The following is a 20,501-nucleotide window of genomic DNA, read 5'->3' as shown; positions in this document are numbered from 1 at the left end:
CCACAAGAAAGTGACTGGGCAAAAATGGTCTGCGTGGCAGAGTTCCAAGACGAAAAACCACTGCTGAGCAAAAAGTACATTAAGGCTCGTCTCATTTTTGCCAGAAAACATCTTGATGATCCCCAAGACCATTGGGAAAATACTCTGTAGACTGATGAGACAAAAGTTGAACTTTTTGGAAAGTGTGTGTCCCATTACATCTGGCGTAAAAGTAACACCGCATTTCAGAAAAAGAACATCATACCAACAGTAAAATATGGTGGTGGTAGTGTGATGGTCTGGAACTGTTTTGCTGCTTCAGGACCTGGAAGACTTGCTGTGATAAATGGAACCATGAATTCTGCTGTCTACCAAAACATCCTGAAGGAGAATGTCCGGCCATCTGTTCGTGACCTCAAGCTGAAGCGAACTTGGGTTCTGCAGCAGGACAATGATCCAAAAGCATGTCATATTGAGATGCTGTGGCATGACCTTAAAAAGGCAGTTCATGCTCAAACCCTCCAATGTGGCTGAATTACAACAATTCTGCAAAGATGAGTGCTGTAAAAGACTCATTGCAAATTATCGCAAACGCTTGATTGCAGTTGTTGCTGCTAAGGGTGGCCCAACCAGTTATTAGGTTGTAGGGGGCAAACACTTTTTCACACAGGGCCATGTGGGTTTGGATTTTGTTTTCCCTTAATAATAACAACCTTCATTTCAAAACTTCATTTTGTGTTTACTTGTGTTATCTTTGACTAATATTTAAATTTGTTTGATGATCTGAAACATTTAAGTGTGACAAACATACAAACAAATAAGAAATCAGGAACGGGGCAAACACTTTTTCACACCACTGTGTATATATATATATATATGTATATACTATTCAATCCGTATCACAGAATATCAGCATTAGAGTGATTGAAATGTTTTAAAGGCAATGTTGACGTGTTAGCAGAGACTGCATTCACAGTAAACCCGGCTCAATCGGAAATGACCTTTACATTTCTATCGCACAATCTGTAACGCTTCAGTGATCCAGATTGAATAGAGCCCTTAATTGATGTGATATCTGTGGTAATGGAGGGATAAGCAGGAAATCCAGGACTCCTTCAACCAGGATTTCTGAAAAACCTGTGAATTTTAGGAATGTTGCCAGAATTGTGCACCTATACTAGTAGCAATCTATCAAAAAGTAAATAAATTTAGCACAAGCATGTGATAAAATATTGATTTCACAGAAGTACAAACATATAAAGTAAGAAAACAGCTTATCATGTTGTTGTACACCAAAGCAAAGAAGTACACTATGATACATTTGTAATGGATGTCAATCCTTAACAGTCTAAGCCTGGGGATTAAAAAAGTTATACTTTTGACTGATCTGTCCATAGAACATTCTTCCACGAGTCTTGATGATCGTCCAGGTTTTTCCAGTTGCTTTTTGGCAAATTTGAGTCAACTTTTTGGATGAGATGCATCCCATTATGTCCAGCGAAAACCAAACACTGCATACCTCAGAACCTCATACCAACGGTCAAGCATGGTGGTGGTAGTGTGATGGTTTGGGGATGCTTTGCTGCCTCAGGACCTGGATGACTTGCCTTAATAGAAGGAACCATGAATTCTGCTCTGTATCAGATAATTCTACAGGAGAATGTCAGACCATCCATCTGTGAGCTGAAGCTGAAGCTGAAGCAAGACAATGATCAAAAACACCCAATCAAATCTACATGAAAATGGTTAAAAAGCGACACATTTGACGTTTTGGAATGGCCTAGTCAAAGTCCAGACCTAATCCCAAGGACTTGAAACGAGCAGTTAATGCTTGAAAACCCACGTCACTGAGTTAAAGCAGTTCAGCATGCAAGAGTGGGCCAAAATTCCTCCACAGCGACATGAGAGACTGATCAACAACTACAGGAAGCATGTGGTTGGAGTCATTGCAGCTAAAGGTGGCACAACCAGTTATTGAGTGTAAGGGGGAAATTACTTTTTCACACAGGGGAATTGGGTGTTGCATAACTTTGTTAATAAAAAAATAAAAAATAATGTCTTTATTTGTAAACTCAGGTTCCATTGATCTAATATTACGTTTTTGTTGAAGATCTGATCACATTCAGTATAAAAAATATGCAAAAATAGATAAAAAATCAGAAAGGGGGCAAATCCTTTTTCACAGCACTGTAAAGTTCCATTCAGTCCAGACATTTTGAATTATGTAGACCATCCAAAAGTGCACATGGAGGCATCTTATACCCTGATGCAGCTACTGACCGTGACTCATATCTACCAACTTGGCCCAAACATGAACTGTTGAGCAACGTGATATCTTGTGCTACTCCTCTGGCCTGCTGGCTCCCCTTCCTCTGCGGAAGCATAGTTCCCGCTGAGCCCAGTCAAAGCTGTTCGCTGCTCTGGCACCCCAATGGTGGAACAAGCTCCCTCACGACGCCAGGACAGCGGAGTCACTCACCACCTTCCGGAGACATTTGAAACCCCACCTCTTTAAGGAACACCTGGGATAGGATAAAGTAATCCTTCTACCCCCCCAAAAAAAAAGTATAATTGTAAAGTGGTTATCCCACTGGCTATAGGGTGAATGCACCAATTCGTAGTCGCTCTGGATAAGAGCGTCTGCTAAATGACGTAAATGTGCCCTTGAGCAAGGCACTTAACCCTAATTGCTCCTGTAAGTCGCTCTGGATAAGAGCGTCTGCTAAATGACTAAAATGTAAATGTAAATGCATTAGTCTGTCGTCGGCTTAACATTACCTGGGCTTTCATCACTAGCATATAGTCACTGAAGAACAGCCTCATTTTAAATTGATACTTCTGCCTAACCCTAACCTTTCTTCAGATTTTAAGTTATCACCCTGGACCTTAGTGGGAAGCTGACCCGTATAGCTTTTTGTTGTCTAATCAAGGCTTGTTGGACAGGCTGTTGATGTTAGCATGTGTTGGGTTTGCTAAACACCCAGATGGCGATCAGTGTTGGCGATCAAGCATTCATTGCCTCTAATTGGAAGGTCTGTTCGAGTTTATTTCAGAAAGTCTGATATGCAGGCTTATTCTACTAACCTATGGGCTCTGATCAGACCCTACACCCAAACGAGGGCACTACGTTCATCCACCTCTGGCCTGCTAGCTCCCCTTCCTCTGCGGAAGCATAGTTCCCGCTCAGCCCAGTCAAAGCTATTCGCTGCTCTGGCACCCCATTGGTGGAACAAGCTCCCCCACGACGCCACGACAGCGGAGTCACTCACCACCTTCCGGAGACACTTGAAACCATACTTCTTTAAGGAATACCTGGAATAGTATAAAGTAATCCTTCTTCCTCCACCCCCAATTAAAAAAAAAAGTGGTTGTCCCACTGGCTATCATAAGTTGAATGCATCAATTTGTAAGTCGCTCTGGATAAGAGCGTCTGCTAAATGACTTAAATGTCAAATGTAAATGTCTATTTCTCTATCAGTTTGATCTAGTAATCTATGGGGTCTATTTCTCTCATGGCTTACCAGCATATACCGTTAGGCATTATCCTTCAGCTCTTCTCTCATGGCTTACCAGCATATACCGTTAGACATTATCCTTCAGCTCTTCTCTCATGGCTTACCAGCATATACCGTTAGACATTATCCTTCAGCTCTTCTCTCATGGCTTACCAGCATACACCGTTAGACATTATCCTTCAGCTCTTCTCTCATGGTTTACCAGCATATACCGTTAGACATTATCCTTCAGCTCTTCTCTCATGGCTTACCAGCATATACCGTTAGACATTATCCTTCAGCTCTTCTCTCATGGCTTACCAGCATATACCGTTAGACATTATCCTTCAGCTCTTCTCTCATGGCTTACCAGCATATACCGTTAGACATTATCCTTCATCTCTTCTCTCATGGCTTACCAGCATATGCCGTTAGACATTATCCTTCAGCTCTTCTCTCATGGCTTACCAGCATTATCCTTCAGCTCTTCTCTCATGGCTTACCAGCATATACCGTTAGACATTATCCTTCAGCTCTTCTCTCATGGCTTACCAGCATATACCGTTAGACATTATCCTTCAGCTCAGCTAGACTGTGTGTAGGTTTTGATTATCAGGTCTCTCTCACTGCATGTTACAGATGCATCAGCTACTGCTGAGCCGTTTCAGTAGGACATTAGGTTATTTAGATCAGGTGGGTACGTAGCTAACGTTAGTTGTGGTTTGGGGGGTTTGTTAGTAATACTGTATGTTTTATGTTATGTGATGGTATGTCATGGCTGAGCTGTGCTGCTCTGCAGTAGTGTACTGTATGGTCTTCTCTCTGTCAAATGTATTCTGTTATATAACCACTTATGCCTTTTCTATTCCAAATTCAGGCATATCAAAGAGTATCTCTCCTCTCTCAGTAGCACACGTTTAGGCAACAGTGTTGGGTTACATTACGCTTTTCCAGAGGCGGTCCATATGATGGCTTTAGGGGTCCGTATGATGGCTTTAGGGGTCCGTATGATGGCTTTAGGGGTCCGTATGATGGCTTTAGGGGTCCGTATCATGGCTTTAGGGGTCCGTATCATGGCTTTAGGGGTCCGTATGATGGCTTTAGGGGTCCGTATGATGGCTTTAGGGGTCCGTATCATGGCTTTAGGGGTCCGTATCATGGCTTTAGGGGTCCGTATCATGGCTTTAGGGGTTCTTCAGTCTGTATACACTAAATGTTCCTTCCCTTTCATTTTGATGATCTCTTAAAGTTCTGTTTGCATCATAGTTCATCACCAGAACTAACACGGCTATGTCCTCTCATGTTATTCTGCCTGTATGCTGAGCAGGGGTAGCACCTGGAGAACCTCTGTTCAACATTGATGCTGGTAACCAATGACAGGATACTGGAACTCAACACGGCTCTGGTTCCTTCGCCAGCGCTGAGGGCTCTGAGCTATCGGCACTGCTACTGCTTCTCAATCGATCCTGGCTTCACTCTGGTCCTCTGCTGCTACCATGGTTACAATTGATTTACTCTGAGATGGTGAAGCCTACCTGAGTTCCTGCAGTACTGAGCTATATGATCATGATTCTGTCAGCCAGTGGTTCAGTAGCTATGTTGCATCTGCCTCATGGGCTTCAAAATAACAATCTTCAGGCAATGACAAAGGTTACCTATCACCCTCACTCTATACACACATGGATTCACGTTAAGGAAAGGGTGGAAAGGGTGTTCGGCAGCCATCTTATAGCTTTCTACTGGTTTTTACGGTTGGGGGATACACTTCGTATAAATTTCTCTTTAATCATTGCATGATCTCACGATTTTCTGATTTAATTATGGACACACATGTTCACCGTATTGGTTAAGCATTCCCAAACTAATAGGAAGGGTGAAGGTACTCCAGGTATCACTGCTCAAACTAATAGGAAGGGTGAAGGTATTCCAGGTATCACTGCTCAAACTAATAGGAAGGGTGAAGGTATGCCAGGTATCACTGCTCAAACTAACACTGCTTTCTGTCATCTCTTCCATGTTACGATACCTGCAATGTTGACCACTGGCCACGCTGGGCGATCCATTATTTATCACTGATGCTGGTAAACCATTGACTAGATACTGGTTTTCATCACTGATGCTGGCAAACCAATGACTAGATACTGGTTTACATCACTGATGCTGGCAAACCAATGACTAGATACTGGTTTTCATCACTGATGCTGGCAAACCAATGACTAGATACTGGTTTTCATTACTGATGCTGGCAAACCAATGACTAGATACTGGTTTTCATCACTGATGCTGGCAAACCAATGACTAGATACTGGTTTTCATCACTGATGCTGGCAAACCAATGACTAGATACTGGTTTACATCACTGATGCTGGCAAACCAATGATTAGATACTGGTTTTCATCACTGATGCTGGCAAACCAATGACTAGATACTGGTTTTCATCACTGATGCTGGCAAACCAATGACTAGATACTGGTTTTCATCACTGATGCTGGCAAACCAATGACTAGATACTGGTTTTCATCACGGCTCCGTCTCATCTGCCACCGCTGTGGGATATACGCAGCCCATTCATTTGTCATCGGCGCTGCTTCAATGGCTTCTCTATCTGTCTTGGCATCCACACTGGAGATCATGGGGTGTTGGTCCTCTGCTTCCTACGAATGCTACACTGAACAAAAATATAAATGCAACATGCAACAATTTCAAAGATTTTACTGAGTGACAGTTCATATAAGGACATCAATCAACAGAAATACACTGCTCAAAGAAATAAAGGGAACACTAAAATAACACATCCTAGATCTGAATGAATGAAATAACTTTTTTCTTTACATAGTTGAATGTGCTGACAACAAAATCACACAAAAATTATCAATGGAAATCAAATTTATCAACCCATGGAGGTCTGGATTTGGAGTCACCCTCAAAATTAAAGTGGAAAACCACACTACAAGCTGATCCAACTTTGATGTAATGTCCTTAAAACAAGTAAAAATGAGGCTCAGTAGTGTGTGTGGCCTCCACGTGCCTGTATGACCTCCCTACAACGCCTGGGCATGCTCCTGATGAGGTGGCGGATGGTCTCCTGAGGGATCTCCTCCCAGACCTGGACTAAAGCATCCGCCAACTCCTGGACAGTCTGTGGTGCAACGTGGCGTAGGTGGATGGAGCGAGACATGATGTCCCAGATGTGCTCAATTGGATTCAGGTCTGGGGAACGGGCGGGCCAGCATCAATGCCTTCCTCTTGCAGGAACTGCTGACACACTCCAGCCACATGAGGTCTAGCATTGTCTTGCATTAGGAGGAACCCAGGGCCAACCGCACCAGCATATGGTCTCACAAGGGGTCTGAGGAGCTCATCTTGGTACCTAATGGCAGTCAGGCTACCTCTGGCGAGCACATGGAGGGCTGTGCGGCCCCCCAAAGATATGCCACCCCACACCATGACTGACCCACCGCCAAACCGGTCATGCTGGAGGATGTTGCAGGCAGCAGAACATTCTCCACGGCGTCTCCAGACTCTGTCACGTGCTCAGTGTTAACCTGATTTCATCTTTGAAGAGCACAGGGCGCCAGTGGCGAATTTGCCAATCTTGGTGTTCTCTGGCAAATGCCAAACGTCCTGCACGGTGTTGGGCTGTAAGCACAACCCCCACCTGTGGACGTCGGGCCCTCATACCACCCTCATGGAGTCTGTTTCTGACCGTTTGAGCAGACACATGCACATTTGTGGCCTGCTGGAGGTCATTTTGCAGGGCTCTGGCAGTGCTCCTCCTGCTCCTCCTTGCACAGAGGCGGAGGTAGCAGTCCTGCTGCTGGGAAGCATAGGAACTGAGAAGTGGTCTGTGGTCACCACCTGCAAAACCAGTCCTTTATTGGGGGTGTCTTGCTAATTGCCTATAATTTCCACCTGTTGTCTATCCCATTTGCACAACAGCATGTGAAATTTATTGTCAATCAATGTTGCTTCCTAAGTGGACAGTTTGATTTCACAGAAGTGTGATTGACTTGGAGTTACATTGTGTTGTTTAAGTGTTCCCTTTATTTTTTTGAGCAGTGTAAATTCATTAGGCCCTAATTTATGGATTTCACATGACTGGGAATACAGATATGCATCTGTTGGTCACAGATACCTAAAAAAAAAAAGTAGGGGCGTGGATCAGAAAACCAGTCAGTATCTGGTGTGACCACCATTTTCCTCATGCAGCGCTACACAGCTCTTTCGCATAGAGTTGATCAGGCTGTTGATTGTGGCCTGTGGAATGTTGTCCCCCTCCTCTTCAATGGCTGTGCAAAGTAGCTGGATATTGGCGGGAACTGGAACACGCTGTCGTACACGTCGATCCAGAGCATTCCAAACATGCTCAATGGCTGGTGAGGACAACGAGCACGCAGATGAGTTTCCCTGAGACGGTTTCTGAAGTTCTTCGGTTGTGCAAACCCACAGCTTCATCATCTGTCTGGGTGGCTGGTCACAGACGATCCCGCAGGTGAAGAAGCCGGATGTGGAGGTCCAAGGCTGATGTGGTTACACGTGGTCTGCGGTTGTGAGGCCAGTGGTACGTACTGCCAAATTCTCTAAAACGACATTGAAGGCTGCTTATGGTAGAGAAATTAACATTAAATTCTCTGGCAACAGCTCTGGTGGACATTCCTGCAGTCAGTCAGTCCTGTGGTTTGCTGATGGTGAACCTTCCTAAAGGGAGCCTTAACCACACGTAACAACCTGGACCAGAGCTATGGTGAAACACCTTAAAAACACGCAACAACCTGGACCAGAGCTATGGTGAAACAGACTTGAAGTTTCTCTACAAACAAACTCAACCATCAACATCTTACCTCTACCATTACAGTCATGCTGCTGAGGCAGGGATGATTAAGCCTAGGGTGCATTCCAAATGGAACCCTATTTCCTATATAGTGCATTACTTTTCACCAAGACCCATAGGGCATTATGTAGGGATAGAGTGCTATTTGGGATACAAACCTAATTATCCAACCAGAATCCACTGACCACACCACCACATGACAGTAACCACAGGACCATGTGGACCACAACGGTAGACCAGGCCCCCCCACCATCACAACAACCCTAACATTTACATTTTTTTTTTTTACATTTTTGTCATTTAGCAGACGCTCTTATCCAGAGCGACTTACAGTTTTTTAGTGAGTGCATACATTTTCATACTGGCTCCCCGTGGGAAACGAACCCACAACCCTGGCGTTGCAAATGCCATGCTCTACCAACTGAGCTACACGGGACTAACCCTAACCATCACAACAACCTTAACCCTTACCCTCACAACAACCTTAACCCTTACCATCACAGCAACCCTAACCCTTACCCTCACAACAATCTTAACCATCACAACAACCCTAACACTTACCATCACAGCAACCCTAACCTTCACAACAACCTTAACCGTAACCATTACAACAACCTTAGCCATCACAACAACCTTAACCCTAACCATCACAACAACCTTAACCCTAACCATCACAACAACCAGGAGCATAGTAGGGTGTGTGATGTAGTCAACCTGGTCCCTACAGTACTGTAGTCAACTCCATACTTCCTGCTGCCTTAAAACAAGCAGACTTTGAGTATATTATTGAAGCACCAGAATTAATCAAAGGCACTTGTTGTTATTCACACTACAGATGCACATGTCAGGTAAAAACACCATTGTCAAGGCAACCGTGTGTTAGAATCTCAGTATGAGAGAATATCTAAGACAGCCATGCAGAGAGATGTGATCAATACTGTTCTGGTGGAAGAGACAACATGGCCGTCGTCAGTGTCTATTGAATGTCTTCTCTGAGCATCTAATGTTAAACATCATATCATATTAAAACAACATCTCAGTATTCACTGGGTTGAGACTGATCCAGAGAGAGGTGCTTCCCTGCTGCTCTGCATGGCGGAAGAGACAACATGGCTGACGTTTCTATTGAATGACCTGAAGATTAAAGACAACCAGGAGCATAGTAGGCTGTGTGACCTGTCACTGAAAATCAAATCTGAGAAACGCTCAATGCTACTATAGCCTGATGGGATATCTAGAAAGGCTCAATGCTACTATAGCCTGATGGGATATCTAGAAAGGCTCAATGCTACTATAGCCTGATGGGATATCTAGAAAGGCTCAATGCTACTATAGCCTGATGGGATATCTAGAAAGGCTCAATGCTACTATAGCCTGATGGGATATCTAGAAAGGCTCAATGCTACTATAGCCTGATGGGATATCTAGAAAGGCTCAATGCTACTATAGCCTGATGGGATATCTAGAAACGCTCAATGCTACTATAGCCTGATGGGATATCTAGAAAGGCTCAATGCTACTATAGCCTGATGGGCTATTTAGAAAGTCTCAATGCTACTATAGCCTGATGGGATATCTAGAAAGGCTCAATGCTACTATAGCCTGATGGGATATCTAGAAAGGCTCAATGCTACTATAGCCTGATGGGATATCTAGAAAGGCTCAATGCTACTATAGCCTGATGGGATATCTAGAAAGGCTCAATGCTACTATAGCCTGATGGGATATCTAGAAACGCTCAATGCTACTATAGCCTGATGGGATATCTAGAAAGGCTCAATGCTACTATAGCCTGATGGGATATCTAGAAAGGCTCAATGCTACTATAGCCTGATGGGATATCTTGTGTATACTTTCTACAGCTTGACTGCACTTGAAGTGTGACAGTTGTAGACTTCAGTATGTTATGGAAACTGTGGACTACCTCTGAGAACATGTAGACCTCAGTATGTTATGGAAACTGTGGACTGCCTCTGAGAACATGTAGACTTCAGTATGTTATGGAAACTGTGGACTACCTCTGAGAACATGTAGACTTCAGTATGTTATGGAAACTGTGGACTACCTCTGAGAACATGTAGACCTCAGTATGTTATGGAAACTGTGGACTATCTCTGAGAACATGTAGACCTCAGTATGTTATGGAAACTGTGGACTACCTCTGAGAACATGTAGACTTCAGTATGTTATGGAAACTGTGGACTATCTCTGAGAACATGTAGACCTCAGTATGTTATGGAAACTGTGGACTACCTCTGAGAACATGTAGACCTCAGTATGTTATGGAAACTGTGGACTACCTCTGAGAACATGTAGACCTCAGTATGTTATGGAAACTGTGGACTGCCTCTGAGAACATGTAGACCTCAGTATGTTATGGAAACTGTGGACTATCTCTGAGAACATGTAGACCTCAGTATGTTATGGAAACTGTGGACTGCCTCTGAGAACATGTAGACTTCAGTATGTTATGGAAACTGTGGACTGCCTCTGAGAACATGTAGACTTCAGTATGTTATGGAAACTGTGGACTGCCTCTGAGAACATGTAGACTTCAGTATGTTATGGAAACTGTGGACTGCCTCTGAGAACATGTAGACCTCAGTATGTTATGGAAACTGTGGACTGCCTCTGAGAACATGTAGACTTCAGTATGTTATGGAAACTGTGGACTATCTCTGAGAACATGTAGACTTCAGTATGTTATGGAAACTGTGGACTACCTCTGAGAACATGTAGACTTCAGTATGTTGGACTACAGAACATATTGGATAGACATGCTCTCACCATAAATAAATAAAAAAAGGGGAGGTATGATATTGTGTCTGTAACTTTCTAACTCATTGTTATTCACGATTAATTCAGGACTATCTGTAATCATGATAGTATCCACATTCATGTAGAAGTGTTTAGAAACATAATCCTTATTTATAATAAAAGTGACTCCAAAATGACACAATACATTATTCATTTGTATTGGGCAAATTATCTAAAACACAACCAAAACAAACAGCAAATTGATCCAACAAAAAATGTCACTGTCCCAATACTTTTGGAGCTGACTGTATGTAGGGAACAGTGTGTCATGTGGGTCGTAGAATAATCTACTGTATTAGACCTTCATCTCATTGACTGGGGAATGGTGCACACAACAGTAGCACAACCTCAAAAAAAATAACAGAATATATATCAACTACATTTCATTTTGTTGGTTAAGGTAGAATATAACATAGAACAAGCTTCAATAGGATCCATGCATAGGTACTAGCTTGAGAGAACGTGACAGTCCTCGAAGACACCCAGCGAGGCTTTAACTCGGAGTAAAGGCACCTTTACACGACAACACGGCGCTGTAAAGAACCACAGAAAATAACATCACCATTCACTGTCATCAGAGCAGAATAATGCTGTGTGATGTCGTGAAATGGGAGGGACGAGAACTGATGTCATGCTGGTTGTATCTGAAGTGCTAAATAGAGACCTCTCATAACGGGTGATGATGACATTAACAGTCACTACATCAGGTCTTCTTGCCCAGGTGGGCCCACATCACTTCTGGTGGGGGTCGAAGGGGGGAGAGGATAACTGTTCCCAGACCAATCTAACCTCATGCGACGCACCCACACACAGATGAAGTTATGACATCATCCTGACACTTGTCTGTGACTGGCCAGCATGGAAATGACAGGACCGTGTTTCCTCTTTCTCATCCAATGACCAATAGCAGCAGCCTCGCAGAGTGTTCCTTCTCTTCTTCTGCTGAAGTCAAGAGAATGCCAACCTGTCTATAACCTCTTTTTATAACCCGTCTATATTGCCAATCAGTCTATAACTTCTCAATAACCTGTCTATAACCTCTTTATAACCCGTCTATATTGCCAACTTGTCTATAACTTCTCAATAACCTGTCTATAACCTCTGTATAATCCGTCTATATTGCCAATCAGTCTATAACTTCTCAATAACCTGTCTATAACCTCTTTATAACCCGTCTATATTGCCAACTTGTCTATAACTTCTCAATAACCTGTCTATAACCTCTTTATAACCAGTCTATATTGCCAACCGGTCTATATATCGGTAATGCTTTTTGCCTTTAGCAAACTCTTCTTCTTCTTCTTCTTCTTCTTCTTCTTCTTCTTCTTCTTCTTCTTCAAAGCATTCCAATAGTCACAATATGAGTGAAATGAATAAAGGACCATCATCAGCAATACAATGTGAACGTTGTTCAGTCAGTCAGGGTCAGGGGAGGAGGACAGACACAGATACTCATCTCTCCTTCCTTTGTCTTAATGTTGTTTAGTGGTGCTTCATACTGTACTGTCACTGAGGCCCACAACCACAAAGAGGTTCAATTCCAGTGGGAGGAGTCAGTCAGTCGGTCCACCATGTCTGTCCATCGGCAGGCAGCGACCAGGCCAAGCACTCACAACAGATGTGTTGTTGGCAGTGTGGTGAGTCTCCTGGTAGGTTGTGGGTAGTGTGTTTTGGACGCAGCAGACAGCTGGTGGAGGTATGGCCTGGTGGAGAGTAGGGGCCCTGTAAGGGCTGAGAGGATTGGCCAACCTAGGCTGAGGAGAGGGGAGAGAAGGGAGGAGAGGAGGAGAGAAGGGAGGAGGAGAGTGGAGAGGAGGAGAGTGGAGAGGAAAGGAGAGGAAGAGGGAGAGGAGAGGAGAGGAGAGGAGAGGAGAGGAGAGGAGAGGAGAGGAGAGGAGAGGAGAGGAGAGGAACAACACATAAATCATCTAATAAAGAGTTAAACCATAGACAGACAGACATAGTTAAGGTTATAGTCAAAACCATATAGACAGACAGACATAGTTAAGGTTATAGTCAAAACAATGGCTGCTCAGGGTTATAGTAAAATATATACTACAGAGTTACTGGTTTATAGTAACAGGTCTGGTGGACATTCCTGCAGTCAGCATGCCAATATCATGCTCCTTCAAAACTTGAGACATCTGTGGCATTGTGTTGTGTAACAAAACTGCACATTTTAGAGTGGCCTTTTATTGTCCCCAGCACAAGGTGCACCTGTGTAATGATCATTCTGTTTAATCAGCTTCTTGATATGCCACACCTGTCAGGTGGATGGATTATCTCACTAACAGGGATGTAAACAAATTTGTGCACAACATTTGAGAGAAATAAGCTTTTTGTGCGTATGGAACATTTCTGGGATCTTTTATTTCAGCACATGAAACATGGCCTACAGATCATCAAATCCCTGCTGTAGGCCACTCAGTGCTGGTTCAGTATTACCGTGCAGCATATTAGAGCAGGACACCCTTCCCTACTGCAAAGGAAAACTCAACTTCTACTGTTTCACTATTTCAGCCAGAAACAACATCACCCCACCTAACCCTAATATTCCCAACCACCCCACCGAGCCCCAGATAATGTGCTGCCATAGAACACCCTAGATATTATGCAGCATTATTCAGGCTAATAAACCTGTCCTGCAAGCAGAGTACCTCCGTTGTAGAATATCACTTCAGTACAGAGTCCTATTACACCCCAGCAGGGCTCTGAGTCACAACAGCTGCAGAGTAGAACGGGTCTGTAACAACATGTAGTGACAGTGATAGGGGTCTGACTCACGCCAGATTGGCAGGACTTCATCTTCAACATTGAGGTCAGTTCCTGTCTTGTCACGTTGTCCCTCCTCCATTGCCTCACCCTAGACAACAAACATAAGATATTTCAATATGAAGGTATTGTTAAGTTCACTTGATAGAGAACATACCAAACTGATTTAGACATGCTTGCTACAGAGAGGAGTATGCCGAACGATATATCTCACCACATGAGGGCAAATAGAGAGGACACCAAGGCTAGGATGATGACAGCAAACAGGGCCAGTAATATCACCACTCCCAGACTACCACCATCAACCTCCAAATCTAGAGGAGAAAGAACAGAAGAGAGAGAACAGAAGAGAGAGAGAACAGAAGAGAGAGAGAACAGAAGAGAGAGAGAACAGAAGAGAGTGAACACAGAAGAGAGTGAACAGAAGAGAGTGAACAGAAGAGAGTGAACAGAAGAGAGAGAGAACAGAAGAGAGAGAGAACAGAAGAGAGAGAGAACAGAAGAGAGAGAGAACAGAAGAGAGAGAAAACAGAAGAGAGAGAAAACAGAAGAGAGAGCGAACAGAATAGAGAGAGCGAACAGAAGAGAGAGAGAACAGAAGAGAGAGAGAGAACAGAAGAGAGAGAGAGAACAGAAGAGAGAGAGAGAGAACAGAAGAGAGAGAGAGGACAGAAGAGAGAGAGAACAGAAGAGAGAGTGAACAGAAGAGAGAGAGAACAGAAGAGAGAGAGAACAAAAGAGAGAGAGAACAGAAGAGAGAGAGAACAGAAGAGAGAGAGAACAGAAGAGAGAGAGAACAGAAGAGAGAGAGAACAGAAGAGAGAGAGAACAGAAGAGAGAGAGAACAGAAGAGAGAGAGAACAGAAGAGAGAGAGAACAGAAGAGAGAGAACAGAAGAGAGAGAACAGAAGAGAGAGAGAACAGAAGAGAGAGAGAACAGAAGAGAGAGAGAACAGAAGAGAGAGAGAGAACAGAAGAGAGAGAAAACAGAAGAGAGAGAAAACAGAAGAGAGTGAACAGAAGAGAGTGAACAGAAGAGAGTGAACAGAAGAGAGAGAGAACAGAAGAGAGAGAGAACAGAAGAGAGAGAGAACAGAAGAGAGAGAGAACAGAAGAGAGAGAAAACAGAAGAGAGAGAGAACAGAATAGAGAGAGAGAATAGAAGAGAGAGAGAGAACAGAATAGAGAGAGAGAATAGAAGAGAGAGAGAGAACAGAAGAGAGAGAGAGAGAACAGAAGAGAGAGAGAACAGAAGAGAGAGAGAACAGAAGAGAGAGAAAACAGAAGAGAGAGAGAACAGAATAGAGAGAGAGAATAGAAGAGAGAGAGAGAACAGAAGAGAGAGAACAGGAGAGAGAACAGAAGAGAGAGAGAGAACAGAAGAGAGAGAGAGAACAGAAGAGAGAGAACAGAAGAGAGAGAGAACAGAAGAGAGAGAGAGAACAGAAGAGAGAGAGAGAACAGAAGAGAGAGAGAGAACAGAAGAGAGAGAGAGAACAGAAGAGAGAGAGAGAACAGAAGAGAGAGGGAGAACAGAAGAGAGAGAGAGAACAGAAGAGAGAGAGAACAGAAGAGAGAGAGAACAGAAGAGAGAGAGAACAGAAGAGAGAGAGAACAGAAGAGAGAGAGAACAGAAGAGAGAGAGAACAGAAGAGAGAGAAAACAGAAGAGAGAGAAAACAGAAGAGAGAGAAAACAGAAGAGAGAGAGAGAACAGAAGAGAGAGAGAGAGAACAGAAGAGAGAGAGAGAACAGAAGAGAGAGAGAGAGAACAGAAGAGAGAGAGAGAGAACAGAAGAGAGAGAGAGAGAACAGAAGAGAGAGAGAGAGAACAGAAGAGAGAGAGAGAGAACAGAAGAGAGAGAGAGAGGACAGAAGAGAGAGAGAACAGAAGAGAGAGAGAACAGAAGAGAGAGAGAACAGAAGAGAGAGAGAACAGAAGAGAGAGAGAACAGAAGAGAGAGAGAACAGAAGAGAGATAGAACAGAAGAGAGAGAGAACAGAAGAGAGAACAGAAGAGAGAGAACAGAAGAGAGAGAACAGAAGAGAGAGAGAACAGAAGAGAGAACAGACGAGAGAGAGAACAGAAGAGAGAGAGAGAACAGAAGAGAGAGAGAACAGAAGAGAGAGAGAGAACAGAAGAGAGAGAGAACAGAAGAGAGAGTGAACAGAAGAGAGAGAGAGCAGAAGTATACACTACCAGTCAAAAGTTTGGACACACCTACTCATTCAAGGGTTTTTCTTTATTTGTACTATTTTCTACACTGTAGCATAATAGTGAATACATCAATACTATGAAATAACACATATGGAATCATGTAATAACCAAAAAATTGTTAAACAAATCAAAATATATTTTATATTTGAGATTCTTCAAATAGCCACCCTTTGCCTTGATGACAGCTTTGCACACTCTTGGCATTCTTTCAACCAGCTTCATGAGGTAGTCACCTGGAATGCATTTCAATTAACAGGTGTGCCTTGTTAAAAGTTAATTTGTGGAATTTCTTTCCTTCTTAATGCGTTTGAGCCAATCAGTTGTGTTGTGTCAAGGTAGGGGGGGTATACAGAAGATAGCCTTATTTGGTAAAAGACCAAGTCCATATTATGGCAAGAACAGCTCAAATAAGCAAAGAGAAACGACAGTCCATCATTACTTTAAGACATGAAGGTCAGTCAATACGGAACATTTCAAGAACTTTGAAAGTTTCTTCAAGTGCAGTTGCAAAAACCATCAAGCGCTATGATGAAACTGGCTCTCATGAGGACCATCACAGGAAAGGAAGACCCAGAGTTACCTCTGCTGCAGAGGATAAGTTCATTAGAGTTAACTGCACCTCAGATTGCAGCCCAAATAAATGCTTCACAGAGTTCAAGTAACAGACACATCTCAACATCAAGGAGACTGCGTGAATCAGGCCTTCATGGTCGAATTACTGCAAAGAAACCACTACTAAAGGACAACAATAATAAGAAGAGACATGCTTGGACCAAGAAACATGATCAATGGACATTAGACGAGTGGAAATCTGTCCTTTTGGTGCCAAACGCCATGTCTTTGTGAGACGCAGAGTAGGTGAACGGATGATCTCCGCATGTGTGGTTCCCACCATGAAGCATGGAGGAGGAGATGTGATGGTGTGGGGGTGCTTTGCTGGTGACACTGTCTGTGATTTATTTAGAATTCAAGGCACACTTAACCAGCATGGCTACCACAGCATTCTGCAGCGATACGCCATCCCATCTGGTTTTCGCTTAGTGGGACTATCATTTGTTTTTCAACAGGACAATGACCCAAAACTCACCTCCGGGCTGTGTAAGGGCTATTTGACCAAGAAGGAGAGTGATGGAGTGCTGCATCAGATGACCTGGCCTCCACAATCACCCGACCTGAACCCAATTGAGATGGTTTGGGATGAGTTGGACCACAGAGTGAAGGAAAAACAGCCAACAAATGCTCAGCATTTGTGGGAACTCCTTCAAGACTGTTGGAAAAGCATTCCAGGTAAAGCTGGTTGAGAGAATGCCAAGAGTGTGCAAAGCTGTCATCAAGGCAAAGGGTGGCTACTTTGAAGAATCTCAAATGTAAAATATATTTTGATGTGTTTAACACTTTTTTGGTTACTACATGATTCCATATGTGTTATTTCATAGTGTTGATGTCTTCACTATTATTCTACAATGTAGAAAATAGTAAAAAATTAAGAAAAACCCTTGAATGAGTATGTGTGTTCAAACTTTTGACTGGTACTGTATATAGAGATTGATGTATTTATAGACTGATGTACATAGAGACTGATGTATATAAAGACTGATATATATATATACAGTGAGGGAAAAAAGTATTTGATCCCCCTGATTTTGTATGTTCCCTACATATCAGTCTATCATTTTAATGTAGTTTATCAAGAATAAACAAATATTCTTATAAATTGATTGATTAATGAAATAAGTATGGGGATCAAATACTTTTTTCCCTCACTGTATATATATAGATAATGATATATATAGAGACTGAAGTACATAGAGACTGAAGTATATAGAGACTGAAGTACATAGACTGAAGTATATAGAGACTGATGTACATAGAGAGTAAAGTACATAGATAATGAAGTACATAGAGAATGAAGTACATAGAGAATGAAGTACATAGAGAATGAAGTATATAGAGACTGAAGCATATAGAGACTGAAGTACATAGAGAATGAAGTACATAGAGAATGAAGTATATAGAGACTGAAGCATATAGAGACTGAAGTACATAGAGACTGAAGCATATAGAGCAGGGATGTCAATCATACGGCCCGCGGGCCAGAACCGGCCCGCCAGATGGTTCAATCCGGCCCGCGAGACGACGTCCACTTTTTTTTTTTTTAAAGGAACAGATATTCCAAATTTGTCCAGCAGAGGTCGCACTGAAATAACGAGAGATCCTGAAATAAACAGCACGTGACAGCAACGCGCCCAGAATGCGCCATCTGCCGAGCTTGCCTTATCGTTATTAAGCTCTTGTTGTCAAAATTACCCACTGTTGCACCCACATTACCAAAATGTCTTTGTCAAAAAGGAGAAAAGTTGACACAGAGTGCACAGTTTTCCAAGAAAAATGGACTGATTCATATTTATTCACAGAAGTGAATGGGAAATCTGTGTGCTTGGTGTGTAATCAGCAAGTTTCAGTGCTCAAGGAATATAATATTCGGCGCCACTATGAGACTCATCATGGTGAAAAATACAACCATTTGCGAGGACAACTGAGAATAGAGAAGATAAATGAATTGTTAGTGGGTCTGTAGAAACAGCAGTCTGTTTTTACCCGTAGCCGAGAGGTCAGTGATGCAGCGGTGAAAGCTAGCTACCTTATTGCTAATCAGATAGCGTTAGGATCCAAGCCATTTTCTGAGGGTGAGTTCGTGAAAACATGCATGCTGAAGGCTGCAGAAATCGTGTGCCCTGAAAAGCGACAGGCCTTTGCCAACATTAGCCTAACGAGAAACACTGTCGCAGATAGAATTTCAGATCTCTCGGCAGACTTGGAGAGCCAAATGAATCACAAAGTCAAGTCATTTGTTGCATTTTCGGTTGCAATTGATGGGAGCACTGACATTACAGATGTTGCTCAACTGGCCATATTCATTCGTGGTGTTGATGCGACTTTGACAGTCACCGAGGAGTTCCTTGGGTTGGTACCTATGACGGATACTACAACAGCGGATGACATTATGAGCTCTCTCGTTGGAGCGCTGGACAGAGTCGGAGTGGACTGGTCCCGTGCCGTCAGCCTGGCTACAGATGGTGCGCCATCAATGATTGGGAGAAAAGCAGGCGTTGTGACAAAATTCAGAGATAAAGTACAGGCCGCAAATGGAGGACAAGAGTTTTGGACATTTCACTTTATTTTGCACCAGGAAGCATTGTGTTGCAAATCATAAAAAATGGATCATGTCATGGAGGTGGTTGTCCGCACTGTTAATTTCATCCGAGCAAGAGGTTTGAATCACCGTCAGTTTGACAGTCTTCTCAGTGATAAAGACATTACGCATGGCTTGCCATACCACACTGAAGTACGGTGGTTAAGCCGAGGTGCCGTGCTGAAGCGTTTCTTTGAGCTACGAGAGCAAATTGAACAGTTCATGGAGAAAAAAGGCAAACCAGTGAAGGAACTTAAATGCCCAGAATGGGTGCAGGATCTTGCCTTTCTGGTGGATATTACAGAGCACCTGAATAATCTTAACAAAATGTTGCAGGGCCGCAAAAAAGTTGTCACTCAGTATTATGACAGCATACGCGCATTCAAGTTGAAACTGTCACTCTGGGAGACACAACTATCTAGCGGTGACACCGCTCATTTCCCTTGTCTAAGAGATGTGCGTGCGACCGGACTTAATGCTGACATGACTCAATACAAAGACAAGATTACAGGATTGCTGCGGGAGTTTGAGCGACGGTTTCAGGTCTTCGGTGAACTTGAGACAGAATTTGCCGTTTTTTGCTCGCCATTCACAGTCAAGGCTTCTGATCTGCCCGCTGACATCCAACTCGAAATAATTGACTTGCTGTGTGATTCAGGTATGAAGGACAAATTTGCCTCTGTGGGCTTGGACACATTTGATCAGTATCTCTTGCCAGGGTGCCCCAAATTAACAGCCCTGGCTGCAAAGGTTTTATGCATGTTTGGGACTACCTATCTTTGTGAACAGGTTTTCTCTGTAATGAACATCAATAAAACAAAGCTGCGCTCAAGGCTAACACACAAGCACTTAAATGACATTATGAAATTGGCTGCTACTCAGGATTTGACACCTGATATTGATGCAATCGTGAAGGCTAAAAGATGCCAAGTTTCAGGAGCAGCCGGTAGGCCGCAGTGAGAGAAAGAGAGGGAGGGGTTAAACAGCGGAGTAGGTCAAGTCTAATTGTAAGACTTGTAATGCTCTTTAAGAGACGTTTTGCACTCTGAAGAATACAGTTCTGTGAAAAAATAACATTTACTGTGGTAATGTAATATTTAAAGACCATGAACATTGTGATAACGTTCTTCATAGCTCCCACTTTAGTTTGTGCATAGTGTGGTGGGTCAGTTCAGGTGGTCAGAATGTATACTGTCCA

At 43.1% G+C, this 20,501-nt stretch overlaps 1 protein-coding gene across 1 annotated transcript in view; it reads right to left on the bottom strand.

Moving 5' to 3' along the window:
* Positions 1-11,289: 11,289 nt before the first annotated feature.
* The window catches only part of il11ra (interleukin 11 receptor, alpha), a 66,687-nt gene continuing 57,475 nt past the window's right edge, over positions 11,290-20,501 (bottom strand). The window contains exons 4-6 of the mRNA XM_045225350.1: positions 14,108-14,207; positions 13,906-13,984; positions 11,290-12,875 (exon numbers count right to left, since the gene is read on the bottom strand). Coding sequence (XP_045081285.1) covers positions 12,675-12,875; positions 13,906-13,984; positions 14,108-14,207 — 380 coding nt within the window. The 3' untranslated portion in view covers positions 11,290-12,674. The remainder of the gene's footprint in view (positions 12,876-13,905; positions 13,985-14,107; positions 14,208-20,501) is intronic.

Source organism: Coregonus clupeaformis, chromosome 15 (genome assembly GCF_020615455.1).
Source record: "Coregonus clupeaformis isolate EN_2021a chromosome 15, ASM2061545v1, whole genome shotgun sequence".
Taxonomy (NCBI): Eukaryota; Metazoa; Chordata; class Actinopteri; order Salmoniformes; family Salmonidae; genus Coregonus; species Coregonus clupeaformis.
This window is presented reverse-complemented; position numbering and strand designations above follow the sequence as displayed.